This window comes from Capricornis sumatraensis, chromosome 2 (genome assembly GCF_032405125.1).
Source record: "Capricornis sumatraensis isolate serow.1 chromosome 2, serow.2, whole genome shotgun sequence".
Lineage (NCBI taxonomy): Eukaryota > Metazoa > Chordata > Mammalia > Artiodactyla > Bovidae > Capricornis > Capricornis sumatraensis.
In genome coordinates, this window is record NC_091070.1 from 133722734 (window position 1) to 133740905 (window position 18172).

The window sequence follows — 18172 nt, forward strand, 5'->3', positions numbered from 1 at the left end:
ACCTCTTTTCCCATTATCCTTCCACTTTGACTCTAGCTCTATCATAGGACTTACTTGTGCCAACTTCTCCTCCCCACACCACCCCCCACTCCACTCTTAGCAATCCAACAATGAATTGTGTTTTCTGTAACTTACCTTCTGTTCGTACACAAAGAGCAGGATGGCCAAGGTCACCTCAGCAAGGAGGATAATCAGCAGCAGGATAAAGAACTGGGGCAAAGCAAAGAGATGCTCACAGCACTGAGCCCAGCTACTCCCCCACTCCCACTCTACCCTGAGCATAAAGGCAGATCTCTGTACATGGGCAGAAGTTCCCACCTACTCGAGCTTTCATAGTTTTTTTCATGTTTTGTGAGGAATATCTGTTCTTTTCCTACAACCAGACTTCAAGACTCTAGAGGGCAGATCAGCTATCTTCCAGCTTTTCTCTCTTCTTCCCATTGCACCTGTTGAGTTCCAGGCGCATAGTGAATATGGATTACCATTTGTTGAATCAGTGAAGCAGTTTTGACATTAGCTAACTGAAACAGTTGAGCAGAAGACTTGTAAACTAAATCATGTGTCTTCAGAGTTTGGGACCTGGTTCTTTCTGCAAGCAGAGGGCTATTTTGGGGTGGAGGAAGGTGATAATAGAGGCTGAGAGGAGCCCTGTACAGACAGGGAGAAGAGGTGCTCTAATCATGATCTTCACTCTTATTCAACTCCAATTTTAGATGTTTGTGCTAATCACACTTAACAGCAAACACATTTTCACTTTTTAATTTTCTTTCATTGTTTTACCCCAACACAAACTTTGATTATTTAAAACCTTTTTCCCAAGTCTATTATCTTCCATCTTTTGCTAATAGTCTGGGAACTATCTGAGAACAAGGACTTTCTTATTCTATCTTTTGGCTTCAGTTTAACATGTAAAGGAAAGAAGATTAACCACATGACTTGAGGAAGAAGAAAAGTGATTGGGAATCTATATTTATGGATAGCTGCTACTGCTAAGTCGCTTCAGACATGTCCAACTGTGTGTGACCCCACAGACGGCAGCCCACCAGGTTCCACCATCCCTGGGATTCTCCAGGCAAGAACACTGGAGTGGGTTTCCATTTCCTTCTCCAATGCGTGAAAGTGAAAAGTGAAAGTGAAGTCACTCAGTCGAGTCCGACTCTTTGCGACCCCATGGACTGCAGCCCACCAGGCTCCTCCATCCATGGTATTCTCCAGGCAAGAGTGATGGAGTGGGTTGCCATTGCCTTCTCCAAGTGACACCCTGCTGCTGCTGCTGCTGCTAAGTCGCTTCAGTCATGTCCGACTCTGTGCGATCCCATAGACGGCAGCCCACTAGACTCCTCTGTCCCTGGGATTCTCCAGGCAAGAATACTGGAGTGGGTTGCCATTTCCTTCTCCAATGCATGAAAGTGAAAAGTGAAAGTGAAGTCGCTCAGTCATGCCTGACTCTTAGTGACCCCATGGACTGCAGCCTACCAGGCTCCTCCATCCATGGGATTTTCCAGGCAAAAGTATTGGAGTGGGGTACCATTGCCTTCTCCGATTTATGGATAGAGTGGTGCTTCACTATCGAGCTCTGTGTGGGCACACCAGAGAAATGAGAAACTCTTCTTTCATAGAGCTTATAGGCAAAGCCCAAGTCTAAAGGTGCTCCTGAGCCTAGTTAGCTGACAGGGAGAAAGTGAAAAGCTCTAGTATCTCTAACGTTAGACCTCAATGGCCTCAGCCTAGGCTCTCACCCAGCTGGGCCACTCACTAGCTGGTCTGAGATACATACATATCCTCTGCCATCTTAGGAGGGTCACAATACTCAGAAGAATCTAAAGACTAGATTTTCCACCAGCTAGTTAGTGACTCTGAGTCAGATCCTGGCAATATATACTAATGTGAGGAAGATTTAGGTAGATGGATGACGCTTGATTTCAACCATATATAAAGAATAAATAAAAAGCTATGAATGCAAATTATATTGATAAGGGTCATCATTAACAGTGTAAAATGGATACTAAGGAGGACAGTGATATCTTCTCTTATTTGTCCCTCTCAGAAACAAAATACTATGGGCCTAGACACACTGGACTGAGCTGAGGTGCCAACTTCACGTTCCAACAATTTCTTTGCACTAATAGATGAGGTACCAGAAAATGTCTTGCCTGTGGTTTAAGGCATCATGCCCACCTCCCCCTAAGTGGGGGCACATCAGCTGTGAGAGTCACTCACCGACATAAGCAGGCACTTATTCTCCTTGATGGATCCCATGCAGCCCAGGAAGGCAACCACCATGATGACGGAACCCACAATGACAAGCACATTGCCCAGCGTGAGAGAAGGGAGGTTGTGGAAGAGTACTCCAAACTTGCTGTGGATCAGGAGGTAGATCCCAAGGCCCAAAATGCAGCAGCCACAGAACTGAAAAGAAGAATCACATAACGTTCTGAAATGCAAGGGTGTTCTTAAATATCTGCTCATATCCCCTTACTTGACATTAGAATCATTTTTCCCCATTGGCTCTAGCCAACAAACTCTTTACCTAGATTTCTCCAAGTGCCTAAAAAAAAGGTATCATCTCCTGTAATGTCCCATGCATACCTCATCCTATTCATATCAGATAACAAAAAGGTCATTCCTATGGATAACACAGTATTTTCATGATTCAGATTCCTACTCCTTTTTCTAGATCTTCATGATTCAGATCCCTACTCCTTACTGGCTCAACTGCTTATATGTGGTCTTCGCTTTGTAAAGGGAATACACTGGTTGAGAAGTTCATCTTTCTTGGCAGAAAACTAGAGAGGCCAAACTTTTAAGAATCTTCTCATAGAAACATGAGTAACAACTCATCCTATGACTGAAATTCAATTGCTAAATTTGATATAGTGAAAGTGAAAGTGCTAACACTGTCCAGCTTTTTGTGACCTCATGGATTATATACTGCTCCCCCACCTCCCCCAGGCTCCTCTGTCTATCCACAGAATTCTCCAGACAAGAATACTGGAGTGGGTTGTCATTCCCTTCTCCAGGGGGTCTTCACGACACAGGGATTGAACCCTGGTCTCCCGCATTGCAGGCAGATTCTTCACTGTCTGCGTCACCAGGGAAGCCTTAATATAGTGAAATCTCCCCAGAAAAGGGGACTTCCTTTTTGACCAGCTATTTTTCCCAAGGATTCAGGAGGGTTGGGGTCAGGGGAGCAAGAAAAAAAGAAGCATTCAATACAGGGAGTGTAAAATCTTAGGTTTCTCACCCATAGATGTCAGCAGTGAGCAGTAATAGCCTAAAGCTCCCAGAGAAATAGCCTCACCAATCACACTGGTGTCTTTCAATTTTGCAGGCTTTTCTTATGGCAGGATGGGAAAAGGGGAGAAAATTATCATTCCCTTCTTCTTAGGCTGGGTGTACTTCACATGACCTTTGCATGCATGATTTGCACTCCACATCAGGCTCTTCAGGAGAGGAGAGAGAAGTAGAGTGTAGCTAGGAAGAGGTGAGCTTAACCATGCTCAGAAAATACACACTTACCCAAAAGATCAAATTGAAGAAAAACAGGACATACTTCAGCAGTTTCAAGCTACTCATGCCCATGCTTGAGATATTCTTGCCCTAAAAAGTAGAAGGAAGAAGAGAGGATGTGAGTGGCCTGACTCTGCAAAGTGGCACCAGAGATCAGAGGACACAAATGTCCAGGGTTCAAGGGTCTCCAGCATCACTGTGAGTTTTAGCTGTGACTCTTCTTTGGAAAGTTTCCCCAAACTTCTTGCTCTTTTAGTCTCTGAATTGAGGTACCAATTAGCTCATCTTGGACATTCACTTTTGCTTCAGTTCAGCAAGCCAGGGTGCTTAACATTTAATTAGGCACTCTAGAAATAAGTAGTAAAGCCATTCTTAGAGGAGGGTGAATTACAGTGACACAAAGCAGGCATCTGGGGGATAAAGGATAATCTGGTCAATCATCTGGGGAGGTCAGTGACTTGATCTACCAGTTTCTTAAATACCCTGAGATGCATACACACTACATTTGGTTTATGAACTTCTCTACATGAAAGTGGAGGGAGCATACCTATGCCTCATTCTTTTACCAAAGGAACATATATGGTGTTTTCTGTTCTAGGTGCTGTGGGAGATACAACCATTACTAAGCAATAACTATTTTCCAGAGAATGGCAGTCTTACAGCAGAGATAAAACTGACCAACAAATATCCAATGAAGAAATGAAAAGAGATTAGCAATGAGAGCTTGAATTTTTAAAAAATAGAATTTCATTTTTCAGTAGAGGACATCAATATTCAAAGTCTGGTCCTCAATTCTAGAGATCCAGATACACATTTTTAAATTTTCTTTCAGAATTAATGAGGTTATATAGAGGGACTCCTATTTAAAAGCTGCACATAAGACTGATATATAAGGCAGAATGTCAATTTATTGCTTTTCTCCCAATATAACTATGACTTTTCTAGTTCATGGATTGCTTTTATAATCCATTACACTGTCCTTGCAGTGTCAAGATGCCCAGAAATCAGGTGATATTAAGGGATAGTTCATTTAGGTTGTAAATAAGCCTAAGGGTTTTATATTATCTGGTCTCACATTCAGGGCTTCCCTTGGGGCTCAGCTGGTAAAGAATCAGCCTGCAATGCAGGAGACCTGGGTTTGATCCCTGAGTTGAGAAGATCCCCTGGAGAAGGGAAATGCTACCCACTCCAGCATTCTGGGCTGGAGAATTTCATGGACTACAGTCCATGGGGTCACAAAGAGTTAGACAAGAATGAGCAACTTTCACTTTTTTTCTTATATTTAGGCCTTTAATCTATTTTGCGCTTATTTTTGTGTGTGGTGTTAGGGAGCACGGAGATTCCTTTAAAAACTAAAACAGAACTGCCATATAACCCAGCAATCCCACTACTGGCATATACCCAGAAAAAAATCATAATTCCAAAGGACACATGTACCCCAATGTTCACTGCTGCAGTATTACAATAGTCAGAACATGGTAGCAACCTAAATGTCCATTAACAGCAGAATGAATAAAAAGGTTGTAGTACATATATACAACAGAATATTACTCAGCCACAAAAAGGAATAAAACCAGGTCATCTGTAGAGACATGGATGGACCTAGAGACTGTCAAACAGAATGAAGTAAGTCAGAAAAACAAATATATTAATGCATATATGTGGAATCTAGAAAAATGGTATAGGCCATCTTATTTGCAAAGCAGAAACAGAGACACAGATGTAGGGGGCAAACATATGGGCACCAAGAGGGGAAAGCTGAGGGTGGGATGAATTGGGAGATTGGGACTAACATGTCAACACTGTTTTTTTGCCTTTTTTAAATTTATTTTTTAATACATATACACTATTAATACTATGTATAAAATAGACCACCAATGAGAACCTACTGTATACCTTGGATAACTCTACTCAGAGCCTTGTGGTGACCTAAATGGGAAGGAAATCCAAAAAAGAGAGGCTATATATATACACACATATATATATACAGGTATAGCTCATTCATCTTGCTGTACAGGAGAAACTAATACAACATCTTAAAGTAACTATATTACAATAAAAATTAATTATAAAGAAGTGTGATGATTTACTACACAGACTTTGAAGTCAGATTTGATTTCAACTCTCACATATACCACCAAACAGGTATGTGAGATTTGGAAACCTGCTTAACATTTCTAGTCACAATTTATCCCTATGTAAAATGGGATAATACTTATACCTCACAGGGTAGAAGTAAAGATCAAATCATCTTATCACAGAGACTGATATACAACCAGTACTCGGTAAATGGAATCCTTGCTTATTAACATGGATTTGAGTGTTTTCCAGGCCTCATAATCAAGGGTTAGCTGCCCAAAAGGACTACACTCATTTGAATGTGTCCATTGAAATGTTACCTTCTTTATCAATCCAGCTGAAAATCTTTGAATTTCCATAGCATTTAGTGCTGTTCTTTGGGATTTGATAGCCACAAACTGGAAACAACCTGTGAAACTGTGATTTATAAGAAACATATTATGATGACTAAAATATATTTCTCAGAAACATTTAGTCTTTGTCCATAGTTCCTGGCTTACAGCTCCCAAAACTCTTGGGAATTCACTGAGCAATAAGAACAATCAGAACATTTTTTGATATATAATATTTGGTCTCTCATCCTCAACTCCTGAAAATAATTCAGAACCATAAAGGTATCTTACAAGCCCTTACTGCCACAACTGGGTTAATGTTAATGAAGGTCACTTATTTTTTATTGACGTATAGTTAATTTACAACATTGTTTTAGTTTTACATGTACCGGAAACTGATTCAGTTATGATATATATATATATATATTTTATTTTTCAGTTTCTTTTCCATTATTATAAGATATTGAATAGAGTTTCCTATGCTAATAGTAAGTTCTTGTTGTTTACCTATTCTATATATAGTAGTGTATATATGTTAATCCCAAACTACTAATTTATCTCTCTCCTTTCCCTGACTGTATCATATTAACTGAAGTAAGTAAGACAAAGACAAATAACATAGATATCACTCTTACATGAAATATTTTTAAAAAATGATACAAACTAACTTATTTACAAAGGAGAAACAGATTCATAGACATAGAAAACAAACTTTCCAAAAGATGTTCAAACTACTGCACAATCGCACTCATCTCACATGCTAGCAAAGTAATGCTCAAAATGCTCAAAATTCTCCAAGCCAGGCTTCAACAGTATGTGAACTGTGAACTTCCAGACGTTCAAGCTGGATTTAGAAAAGGCAGAGGAACTAAAGATCAAATTGCTAACATCTGCTGGATCATTGAAAAAGCAAGAGAGTTCCAGAAAAACATCTACTTTTGCTTTATTGACTATGCCAAAGCCTTTGATTTGTGGATCACAACAAACTGGAAAATTCTAAAAGAGATGGGAATACCAGCCCACCTGACCTGCCTCCTGAGAAATCTGCATGCAGGTCAGGAAGCAACTGCTAGAATTGGACATGGAACAACAGACTGGTTCCAAATTGGGGAAGGAGTACATCAAGGCTGTATATTGTCACCCTGCTTATTTAACTTATATGCAGAGTATATCATGCAAAATGCCAGGCTGAATGAAGCACAAGCTGGAATCAAGATTGCTGGGAGAAATATCAATAACCTCAGATATGCAGATGACACTGTCCATATGGCAGGAAGCAAAAAAGAACTAAAGAGCCTATGGATGAAAGTGAAGGAGGAGAGTGGAAAAAGTTGGCTTAAAGCTCAACATTCAGAAAACTAAGATCATGGCATCCAGTCTCATCTCTTCATGGCAAATAGATGGGGAAACAATGGAAACAGTGAGAGACTTTATTTTCTTGAGCTCCAAAATCACTGCAGATGGTGAGTGCAGCCATGAAATTAAAAGACTCTTGCTCCTTGGAAGAAAAGCTATGACCAACCTAGACAGCATATGAAAAAGCAGAGACTTTACCAACAAAGGTCCATCTAGTCAAAGCTATGGTTTTTCCAGTAGTCATGTATGGATGTGAGAATTGGACTATAAAGAAAGTGGAGCGCTGAAGAATCGATGCTTTTGAACTGTAGTGTTGAAGAAGACTCTTGAGAGTCCCTTGGACTGCATGGAGATCAAACCAGTCCATCCTCAAGGAAATCAGTACTGAATATTCATTGGAAAGACTGATGCTAAAGCTGAAACTCCAATACTTTGGCCACCTGATGCAAAGAACTGACTCATTGGAAGAGACCCTGATGCTGGGAAAGATTAAAGATGGGAGGAGAAGGGGACAACAGAGGATGATATGGTTGGAGATGGACATGAGTTTGAGCAAGCTCCAGGAGTTGGTGATGGACATGGAAACCTAGCATGCTGTAGTCCATGATGTCGCAAAGAGTCGGCACGACTGAGTGACTGAACTGAACTGAGGTCCATTCAAGTTGCCACAGATGGCATTATTTCATTCTTTTTTGTGGCTGAGTAATATTCCATTGTATCCATTGTGCCACATCTTCTCATCCATTCATCTGTTGATGGACATTTAGGTTGCTTCCATGTTCTGGCTATCGTAAATAGTACTGCTAAGATCATTAAGGGGCATATATCTTTTATGAAGGTGAACTTTGCAAAGCACCAGAGGATAGAGCCTAGTTGCCAGGAGAACCAACTGTGAATAGAGGATTGAAACTTAGTCTCATTCCTTGATTTTCAAGGAGGGGAGAGGGGAATAGAAGTTGAATCAATCACCAAGTGAATTAGTCAATCATGCCTCCACAAAAAAAAATAAAAAATAAAAAAGGAGGAGTTCAGAAAGCTTCCACTTGGGAGAGAACCAGAACATTTTTATATGCTATCATTCTGATTCCAAGCTGCATATGGACAGAAAGTCCTTTTGTTAGGACTTCATCCTATGTATCTCTTCATCTGACATTACATATTGTTTGTATTAAAGCAGTAGTCTAGTGAGTAAATGGATTCTCCTGAGTTCTGTGAGCCATTTTGGTTAATTAGTTGCACCCAAGGATGAGGTTATGGGAACCTCTGATTTATAGGACATAGGTGGGTTAGAAGCTTGGGTAACACTTGGACTTGGGGCTGGTATTTTAAACGGATGGCAGCCTTGTGGGACTGAGCCCTTTGTTTGTGGAATCTGATTCTATTTCTGGGCAGACAATGTTAGAATTGAGTTGAATTATTGGACACTCTGCTGGTATCCAAGAATTGCTTGCTGGTTTGGAAAAGCTGCCACCCACATATATATTTGAATCAGGTCCAAGAAGCTAATCTACAACCTAAAGCTCTAATAATAGGTGAATGGATGAATAAATGGTGGTAAAACTATATAATGGTATACTACTTGGGAATAAAAAGAAGGAACTGTTACTACATGTTAGAATGTAGGTGGATCTCCAAATGATTAAGGTGAGTGAAAGAAGTTAGCCAAAAAGGAGTACCCAATGTGTGATTCAGTTCAGTTCAGTTCAGCCGCTCAGTCATGTCCAACTCTGCAACCCCATGAATTGCAGCACGCCAGGCCTCCCTGTCCATCATCATCTCCCGGAGTTCACTCAGACTCATGTCCATCGAGTCCGTGATGCCATCCAGCCATCACATCCTCAGTCGTCCCCTTCTCCTCCTGCTCCCAACCCCTCCCAGCATCAGAGTCTTTTCCAACGAGTCAACTCTTCTCATGAGATGGCCAAAGTACTAGAGTTTCAGCTTCAGCATCATTCCTTCCAAAGAAATCCCAGGGCTGATCTCCTTCAGAATGGACTGGCTGGATCTTCTTGTGGCCCAAGGGACTCTCAAGAGCCTTCTCCAACACCACAGTTCAAAAGCATCAACTCTTCGGTGCTCAGCTTTCTTCACAGTCCAACTCTCACATCCGTACATGACCACTGGAAAAACCATAGCTTTGACTAGATGGACCTTTGTTGGCAAAGTAATGTCTCTGCTTTTCAATATGCTATCTAGGCTCAGTGAAAAAAGGAAAGAGGAAAGAGATGGCACTATCTCTGTGAAAACTGGGACCATCATTGAATACAGTAAAAGTATTAAAAATCGTCACAAAATGGGCAGTTTTTCTCCTGTAATTTGGTGCAAGACTACATGGAAAATCAGGGAAGGAGAAAGAGATGCTCTTTCCTGTCTGTGAAGGAAAGGATCAGTGGGGATATCCCCCGGTTTGTGGGCATCTCATTAGTGGGTGCTCTGTTGACAATTAGATTACAGGGCCTGAAGCAGTTGTCACAGGATCTGAGAATATTGGACATGAGGTGACTCTAGGAGGCTAGTCAGGTATGGACTTACCACCCCAGCCAACCCCACTGGAAAAACTGACACCCTTCTGCTGTCAAAATCTGTGACTCATGTGGTCCTGTGAGAAAAGTCCCTGATGTCAGCTTCCAGGAAACCTCTGTGACTGAACTGCAGTTAGGTGTGGTACCTCCCACTCCCAATGTGGAGGCCAGAAAGGAAGTTCACCCTTTAGTTTTCTCCAAGCAAAGAGCTCTTTGGCTGATAAACTGTCCCATTAATTTCTAGTTCAACCTCTTTTTCTCTGACCCATACTTACGGGTCATCGAATATAGTCTTGAATCTAATCAAGCCTAGAAGTGGCTAAGGTCAGACAAGAATCCCAAGGAAGTATCACTTCTTGCTCTCCAGCCTTATCTGATTCAAGTTCAATTTGGATACACCCAAGACAGCTTTGTTGTTATACTACTCTATTTATGAGATGTTAGTAAGTATTCCTAAAACAAAAACAAGCAAAACCATAGGGAGTGAGAGGAATCTATGGTTAGTCATTTCAGAAGTGAGATTAAATAAAATAAAACATAAAACAATGAAGTTTTTTTTCTGATCAACTTCTGAGAAAACTGTTATATACTAATGTACATTGTGAGTCTCTAAGAGAAACGTCTACTTATATAACTACAAACCTATTCATGTAATACAGGTTACTTATTAACAGCTCATAGTATTTCATAGCTCAGAGAATATTGCATTCCATGGAACAAAGTTTGGCAAACTCTAGTACTGGACTTGAGTAGATTTAGTTTTGAATTCTAACATTGGTGCTTACCAGAAGTATGGCCCTGGGCAATTTCCTTAACCTCTCTGACTTTCCCAATTTCTTCTTCTTTAAAATGGTGATACAATGATTCATACCTTATTAGCTAAAGGACATAATATTTCCTGGGTGGCTCAGTATCAGACTGCTGGGTTCAGTGAAAACTGAAAGATCAAATCTAGAACTTCCCTAACAGTCCATTCTTAAGGGTGACTCTGAAATTTCTGCTAGATCTTTTTTTTTTTTACTTTTTAAAAAATTAATTAATTAATTTTCCTTTACAATATTGTATTGGTTTTGCCATACATTGACATGAATCCACCATGAGTATACTTGTGTCCCCATCCTGAACCCCCCTCCCACCTCCCTCCCCATATCATCCCTCTGGGTCATCCCAGTGCACCAGCCCCAAGCACCCTGTATCATGCATCAAAACTGGACTGGTGATTCACTTCACATATGATATTTAATATGTTTCAATGCCATTCTCCCATATCATGCCACTCTCGCCCTCTCCCACAGACTCCAAAAGACTGTTCAATACATCTGTGTCTCTTTTGCTGTCTCACATACAGGGTTATTGTTACCTTCTTTCTAAATTCCATATATATGCATTAGTATACTGTATTGGTGTTTTTCTTTCTGGCTTACTTCACTCTGTATAATAGGCTCCAGTTTCATCCACCTCATTAGAACTGATTCAAATGTATTCTTTTTAATGGCTGAGTAATATTCCATTGTGTACATGTACCACAGCTTTCTTATCCATTCGTCTGCTGATGGACATCTAGATTGCTTCCATGACCTGGCTATTACAAACAGTGTTGCGATGAACATTGCGGTACACGTGTCTCTTTCAATTCTGGTTTCCTCAGTGTGTATGCCCAGCAGTGGGATTGCTGGGTCGTATGGCAGTTCTATTTCCAGTTTTTTAAGGAATCTCCACACTGTTCTCCATAGTGACTGTACTAGTTTGCATTCCCACCAACAGTTTAAGAGGGTTCTCTTTTCTCCACACCCTCTCCAGCATTTATTGTTTGTAGACTTTTGGATCGCAGCCATTCTGACTGGCATGAAATGGTACCTCATTGTGGTTTTGATTTGCATTTCTCTGATAATGAGTGATGTTGAGCATCTTTTCATGTGTTTGTTAGCCATCTGTATGTCTTCTTTGGAGAAATGTCTGTTTTAGTTCTTTGGCCCACTTTTTGATTGGGTCTTTTATTTTCCTGGAATTCAGCTGCAGGAGTTGCTTGTATATTTTTGAGATTAATTCTTTGTCTGTTGCGTCATTTGCTATTATTTTCTCCCATTCTTAAGGCTGTCTTTTCACCTTGCTTATAGTTTCCTTTGTTGTGCAGAAGCTTTTAATTTTAATTAGATCCCATTTGTTTATTTTTGCTTTCATTTCCAATATTCTGGGAGGTGGGTCGTAGAGGATCCTGCTGTGATTTATGTCGGAGACTGTTTTGCCTATGTTCTCCTCTAGGAGTTTAATAGTTTCAGGTCTTACGTTTAGATCTTTAATCCATTTTGAGTTTATTTTTATGTATGGTGTTAGAAAGTGTTCTAGTTTCATTCTTTTACAAGTGGTTGACCAGAGTTCCCAGCACCACTTGTTAAAGAGATTGTCTTTTCTCCATTGTATATTCTGCTAGATCTTGAGGAATAAAATACATTAGGTGCCAGAAGTTCTTTTAGTAATCCTTTGCCTGTTTCATTTTTTGTAATATCTTTAAGTTTTGTGTGCTCTTGTTAAAAAAAATTCAAACAATATAGAGAACACAAAAAAGGAAACATAACACCTTCTGCAACCCCACAAGCCAGAGATAACCACCTTTAACATTTTTGGTGAACATCTTCCCAGACATTTTTTAAATATACAGATCTATTTGACAATTTACATGGAAGAACATGGTATCCAGCAAGTAGTTATTGGTTTCCCATTTATTCCTACACAGAGTCTGTGGAGGTCTTTGATTCACCACTGGGGCCATAACTAACACAAGTTTTTTTCTAAGTAAGAGAAGAAATCTGTTCTCTATGAGCACTCCCAAATTATGGCCCTCATGACAAAATAATTTTAGATAAATGATATAGTTCATCAAACCCTGCAAAAGGCCAAGCTCTTCATAAATAAATTTTGTCTATAAATTTAACCCCACTTTTCAAACAGGAAGTCCAAGGCTCAGACAGCCTATGTAACCAGCATAAGATCACCCAGATAATAATCAACAAAGACAGGGCATAGGCCAAGGTCTTTCATCCTCCCAAGCCTACATTCCTTCCATTGTCCCACGGCCTGGGAACTCATCTCTCACTTCACCATTCAACTCCCTCCCTGCAATGTGATGAACCTCCAGAAGGACTCTTTTCATTTTTTACAGTTCTAACCCCTGTGAGCAGTGGCTGAGTGAGGTAGGATGTGGGTTTGCAAGTATGTCTATTTATGGAGTAATAAGCAGTTATAGATGGAGCAGTGTTACTAAAATCAAGTCAAATCAAACCATCAACTTTATGCATTAATTTCTTCTCATGTCTACATCACTTCCTCAAAAGAATGTGTCTATCAGCTTATTTTTTCCTTAAATCGTGTTCTGGTGAAAATTTCCTTTCAAGGCTGCTCTCCAGGGAGAGGAATTGGTGATTTATAAAAGAGAGAAAGAAGGAAGAAGCAAAGAGAAGAGAAACAAATGAGGAACACAAATCCAGATGATCCTGGGGTCTCATTTTCCTCTATTTGGGAGCTTAGCAAGGTCATCACTTAACAGAAAAACCACAGATGATCCTAGTGGCTGAGCTGAGACAGGACCTATATAACAAGGTGGCTCTCAAAACTGGAACAGTTACATGAAACAGCTACAACTGCTCCAGAGTCAGTGGACTAGGAGTTCTCTTTCTTTAGCATAAAATATGTAGAATTTTGATGCAGAGGGACCCTGTCCTAGAGACTTGTCCACGGTGTGCTCAGCAAGCTATGTCCACAGTGGGCAAGACTCTCTGTGAGATAATGAAAGCTATTTCTATAAATATTCCTATCAAAAGTTGGAATAGCCTGAATCTAGTCATGAGGCAATGGCACCCCACTCCAGTACTCTTGCCTGGAAAATCTCATGGGTGGAGGAGCCTGGTGGGCTGCAGTCCATGGGGTCACTAAGAGTCAGGCACGACTGAGCAATTTCACTTTCCCTTTTCACTTTCATGCATTGGAGAAGGAAATGGCAATCCACTCCAGTATTCTTGCCTGGAGAATCCCAGGGATGGGGAAGCCTGGTGGGCTGCCATCTCTGGGGTCGCACAGAGTCGGACACGACTGAAGCGACTTAGCAGTGGCAGCAGTCATGAGGAAACATCAGACAAACCAAAATAGAGAGACAATCTAGAAAATATTGGCCAGTATTCTTCAAGAATATCAACGTTATGAAACAAAGAAAGACTCAGGAACCATTCCAGATAGGAGAAAATTACAGAGATAACACTTAAAAGCAATGTATGGTCAGAGATTCTAATAGCAAAGAACAGCAATGCCAAAGAATGTTCAAACTACTGCACAATTGCACTCATTTCATGTGCTAGCAAGATAATGCTCAAAATTCTTCAAGTTAGGCTTCAGCAGTATATGAACCAAGAACATCCAGATGTACAAACTGGATTTAGAAAAGGCAGAGGAACCAGAGATCAAATTGCTAACATTTATCAGGTCATAGAGAAAGCAAGGGAATTCCAGAAAAGCATCTACTTCTGCTTCCCTGACTATGCTAAAGCCTTTGACTGTGTGGATCACAACCAACTGTGGAAAATTCTTAAAGACCACCTGACCTGTCTCTTGAGAAATCTGTAAGCAGCTCAAGAAGCAACAGTTAGAACAGGATATGAAACAATAGACTGGTTCCAAATTGGGAAAGGAGTACATCAAGGCTGTGTATTGTCACCCTACTTATTTAACTTATGTGCAGAGTAAATCATGCAAAATGCCAAGCTGGATGAAACACATGCTGGAATCAAGATTGCCAGGAGAAATATCAATAACCTCAGACACGCAGATGACACCACCCTTATGGCAGAAATCAAAGAGGAACTAAAGAGCCTCCTTATGAATGTGAAAGGAGAGTGAAAAAACCTAGCTTAAAACTCAACATTCAAAAGGCTAAGATCATGGTATCCAGCCCCATCACTTAATGGCAAATAGATGGGGAATAAATGGAAGCAGTTACATATTATTTTCTTGGACATCAAAATCACTGTGGATGGTGACTGCAGCCATGAAATTAAAAGACTCTTGCTCCTTGGAAGGAAAACTGTGACAAACCTAGACAGCACAGTAAGAAGCAGAGATATCACTTTGCAAACAAAGTTCCATATAGTCAAAGCTATGGTTTTTCCAATAATCATGTATGGATGTGAGAGTTGGATGATAAAGAAGGTTGAGCACAGAAGAACTGATGTTTTCAAATTGCGTTGCCAGAGAAGACTCTGGAGAGTACTTTGGACTGTAAGGAAATCGAGCCAGTCAATCTTAAAGGAAATCAACCCTGAATATTCACTGGAAGGATTGATGCTGAAGCTGAAGCTCCAATACCTTGACCAACAACTTTTGGTCATAACTATGATGTATTTTCATTGGAAAAGACCCTGATGCTGGGAAAGATTGAGGGCAGGAGGAGAAGAGGGTGACAGAGGATAAAATAGTTGGATGGCATCACCAGCTCAACGGACAGGAATTTGAGCAAACTCAGGGAGATAGTGAAGGACAGGGAAGCCTGGTGTGCTGCAGCTTAAGGCTGCAACTCTCATAAAGAGTTGGACATAATTTAGTGACCAAACAAAAACAATATAGAATATTAGTGAGCCAAAAGGGAGAGGATAAATGTATACATATAGCTGATTCACTTCATTGTACAGCAGAAGCTAACACATCATTGTAAAACAATTAAACCCCAACAGGAAAAAATAAAAAGAAAGAAAAAAAGAGTATTAGTGGGGCAATTGGGGAAATCTAATTAAATCTATGGAGTGGTAATAGTATTATATCAGTGTCAAAATCCTGATTTTGATCATTGTAAAGTGGATATATAAGAAAAAGATTTTGTTTTCATACACCTTAAACACTTAAGGGGGAAAGATATCATGTCAGCAATTGCTCTCAAATGAGAAAACTGGAGAAAGAAAGAAAATGTGATAAAATGTTAATATTTGAGAAATCTGAATGAAGGGGGTTCAGAAATTTTTGATATTGTTTTTGTAACTTTTCTGTAAGTACAAATTTTTGTCAAAATAAAAAGTGAAGAAAAAAGTTGAATGTAAGTAAATGATCTAAGGAATTCTGATCTCAAAATCATTATAGTTTAAGCCCCTCATGGTATAAATATTGAGATTCTACAATAGTTATTTTCAGAAGAATAAACCATGGGGCAATTCTTTATACCTCTAGTTCTTCCTGATATAGAATAAATATGAAGCTATGAGATCAAATTTAGCTGAGCAAATTTTAAAACATGCACAATATCAAAATCATTTCTCACCTTTTTTTCTCCATCAAGTTCTGAAATATAAAATGTCAAAAAAGTTTGGCAAATTAAATATTCGACGTTAGCCTATTGATTTCAGATATTTAGGATTTATAGCTAAGTTGTATTCTCATATCTGCTTATGTTAAAACACACTGGAAATTTCTTTATGTGAACAAATAACACAATTCAGTGATGCCATTTAATACATCTGAAAGAAAAGGATGTAGTGTGGAGAAAAAAAACATTTCTTAGAGAATCAAGAAACATTCTAGATAACTAGTTAAGTAATTTTGTGATTTTGAACAAGTTGCCTGACCTAAAAAATACGCAGATTGGAGTGTTATGTTAGCAAAACTGGGCTCTCACTATGAGTTGACATTTTATTTGAACATTTATGTAATCTCTAAGTTCCCTTTCAGTATCAACATTCTAACACTTAGAACATATCACATTTATTTTAAATTGTTATACAAATGTATCGCTGTGGTGAAACAACTTTTGGCGATAGCTATGATGTACTGATGCAGTGGGAACTCTACCGTGAAGTAGGAAATGAAGAGAAGAATTGCCTCTGTATTCCAACACAAAGATGCATGGCCTCCCCTCTGAGTGCCCACACACTTGCTTTGTAAATGCATTGTCTTCCTCTTTCTGAAAGTCTATTTCCAGACAACTTTCCCAAACTGACCACCCAGCCTCCAGTTGCGATCCTTTCATTCTGTGCCCCAGAGACCACCCTGGAGGCCCACTCTTCATGACTGTCTAATATCTCTGTATTTGTTTCAGTGCTCTGCACCTGATGTGGCAGCTGGGTCCTGGACCTTCCTGAAGCCAGGTAGCCAGCCTCTAGGCCCAGGGTGATCTGCTCACAGTGGACGCTCACTCTGTACAGGAAGTACTGTGTGCTGACTAATTCAGGAAAGTAAACCAAACCACTGTAAGTAAATCAACACAGCATTTCCGGAAACAGAAGCTGAAAGAAAGAGAATGGCTGTAACCTTGCAGAAAAGCTCCACCCTTCACTAAAATCTAAGGGGGATACCTAGGTCAAGGAGGAAGAAATCTGCCCCTCATCCTCATTTCAACCCATATTCCATCTGTCAAGTGGATATTTCAGGCATAGCTCTGTCTGTGGCTAGCTTGGAACTCACCTGGTTAGTGAGCTTGCCTTCCATTTTAGGTTCTGGAGTTCTAGAACCAAGTAGAAAAAATTTCCTACTTCTTGTGGTCCTGCAACCATGGCTTGTTATACTCCAGTGTCATTTGCTTACTCTCATTTCTAACATGCCTGGGTGTTCACATTTCTTTGAGTTTGCATATTCTGTTTGAAATGCTGTTACCCCTAGTCCCCATAGCAAATTCATCCTTCCTTGAAAATGAACCTGAGCAATCATCTCTCCCAGGGAGTCTTGGGCATATTCCTAAACTCCTCCTACATTTTGTGCACAGGATTGTTCCATTATAGAAAAGATTATATTATGTTGCATTTGTATATTGCTGTGACTGTCCTCATGCTACTATACAAACACCACATTGGTTATCCCTGTGTCTCCTGTGCTTAGCACATGCCTAGCTCCTGTTCTGTGACAAGGTAGGAGTGGGGAAGGTTAACAGACTTCACGTGCTAGTCTGAAGCCCCTTGGACAGTCAGAAATCAACCTGAAGTCATAAGAAGCTAAAGACCAACAGAGTTTGAGGTTTCCAGTGTGTGCCTCTTGTCAATTACCAAGTGTGAAGTCACTTAGGTAGTAGTAGATGTGAAAGGTGAAAGGCTGGGCTTTGACTAATTCCTTGCTGGTTTAAAAGTGTCGAATCCTCTTATTTCAAGGCTAAATACTCTTAATTGGCCCACACAGGAAACATCACAGGAAATCATGCTACAGTTCAGCCTCTGCTCTAATTTAACCGCAGTTTCAAAATAGTGTAGATTCTAGTGGAGATTGAGAAAGCAAAACTTTGTTTAGCCAGCAGCTAAGATTCTGTTTTGTTCAGTTCTGTTCCCTTGCAAGCATATCTGATGTTTCTTATCTCCCAAGGGAGTTCCTTAAGGGCAAGACTGTTTGCAGGACAAATACATTCCTTTTATTATC

At 40.0% G+C, this 18172-nt stretch overlaps 1 protein-coding gene across 1 annotated transcript in view; it reads right to left on the bottom strand.

Moving 5' to 3' along the window:
- CD53 (CD53 molecule) overlaps positions 1-18172 on the bottom strand; it is a 36204-nt gene that overhangs the window by 16319 nt on the left and 1713 nt on the right. Inside the window, exons 2-4 of the mRNA XM_068965644.1 lie at positions 3520-3600; positions 2221-2409; positions 136-210 (exon numbers count right to left, since the gene is read on the bottom strand). Coding sequence (XP_068821745.1) covers positions 136-210; positions 2221-2409; positions 3520-3582 — 327 coding nt within the window. The 5' untranslated portion in view covers positions 3583-3600. The remainder of the gene's footprint in view (positions 1-135; positions 211-2220; positions 2410-3519; positions 3601-18172) is intronic.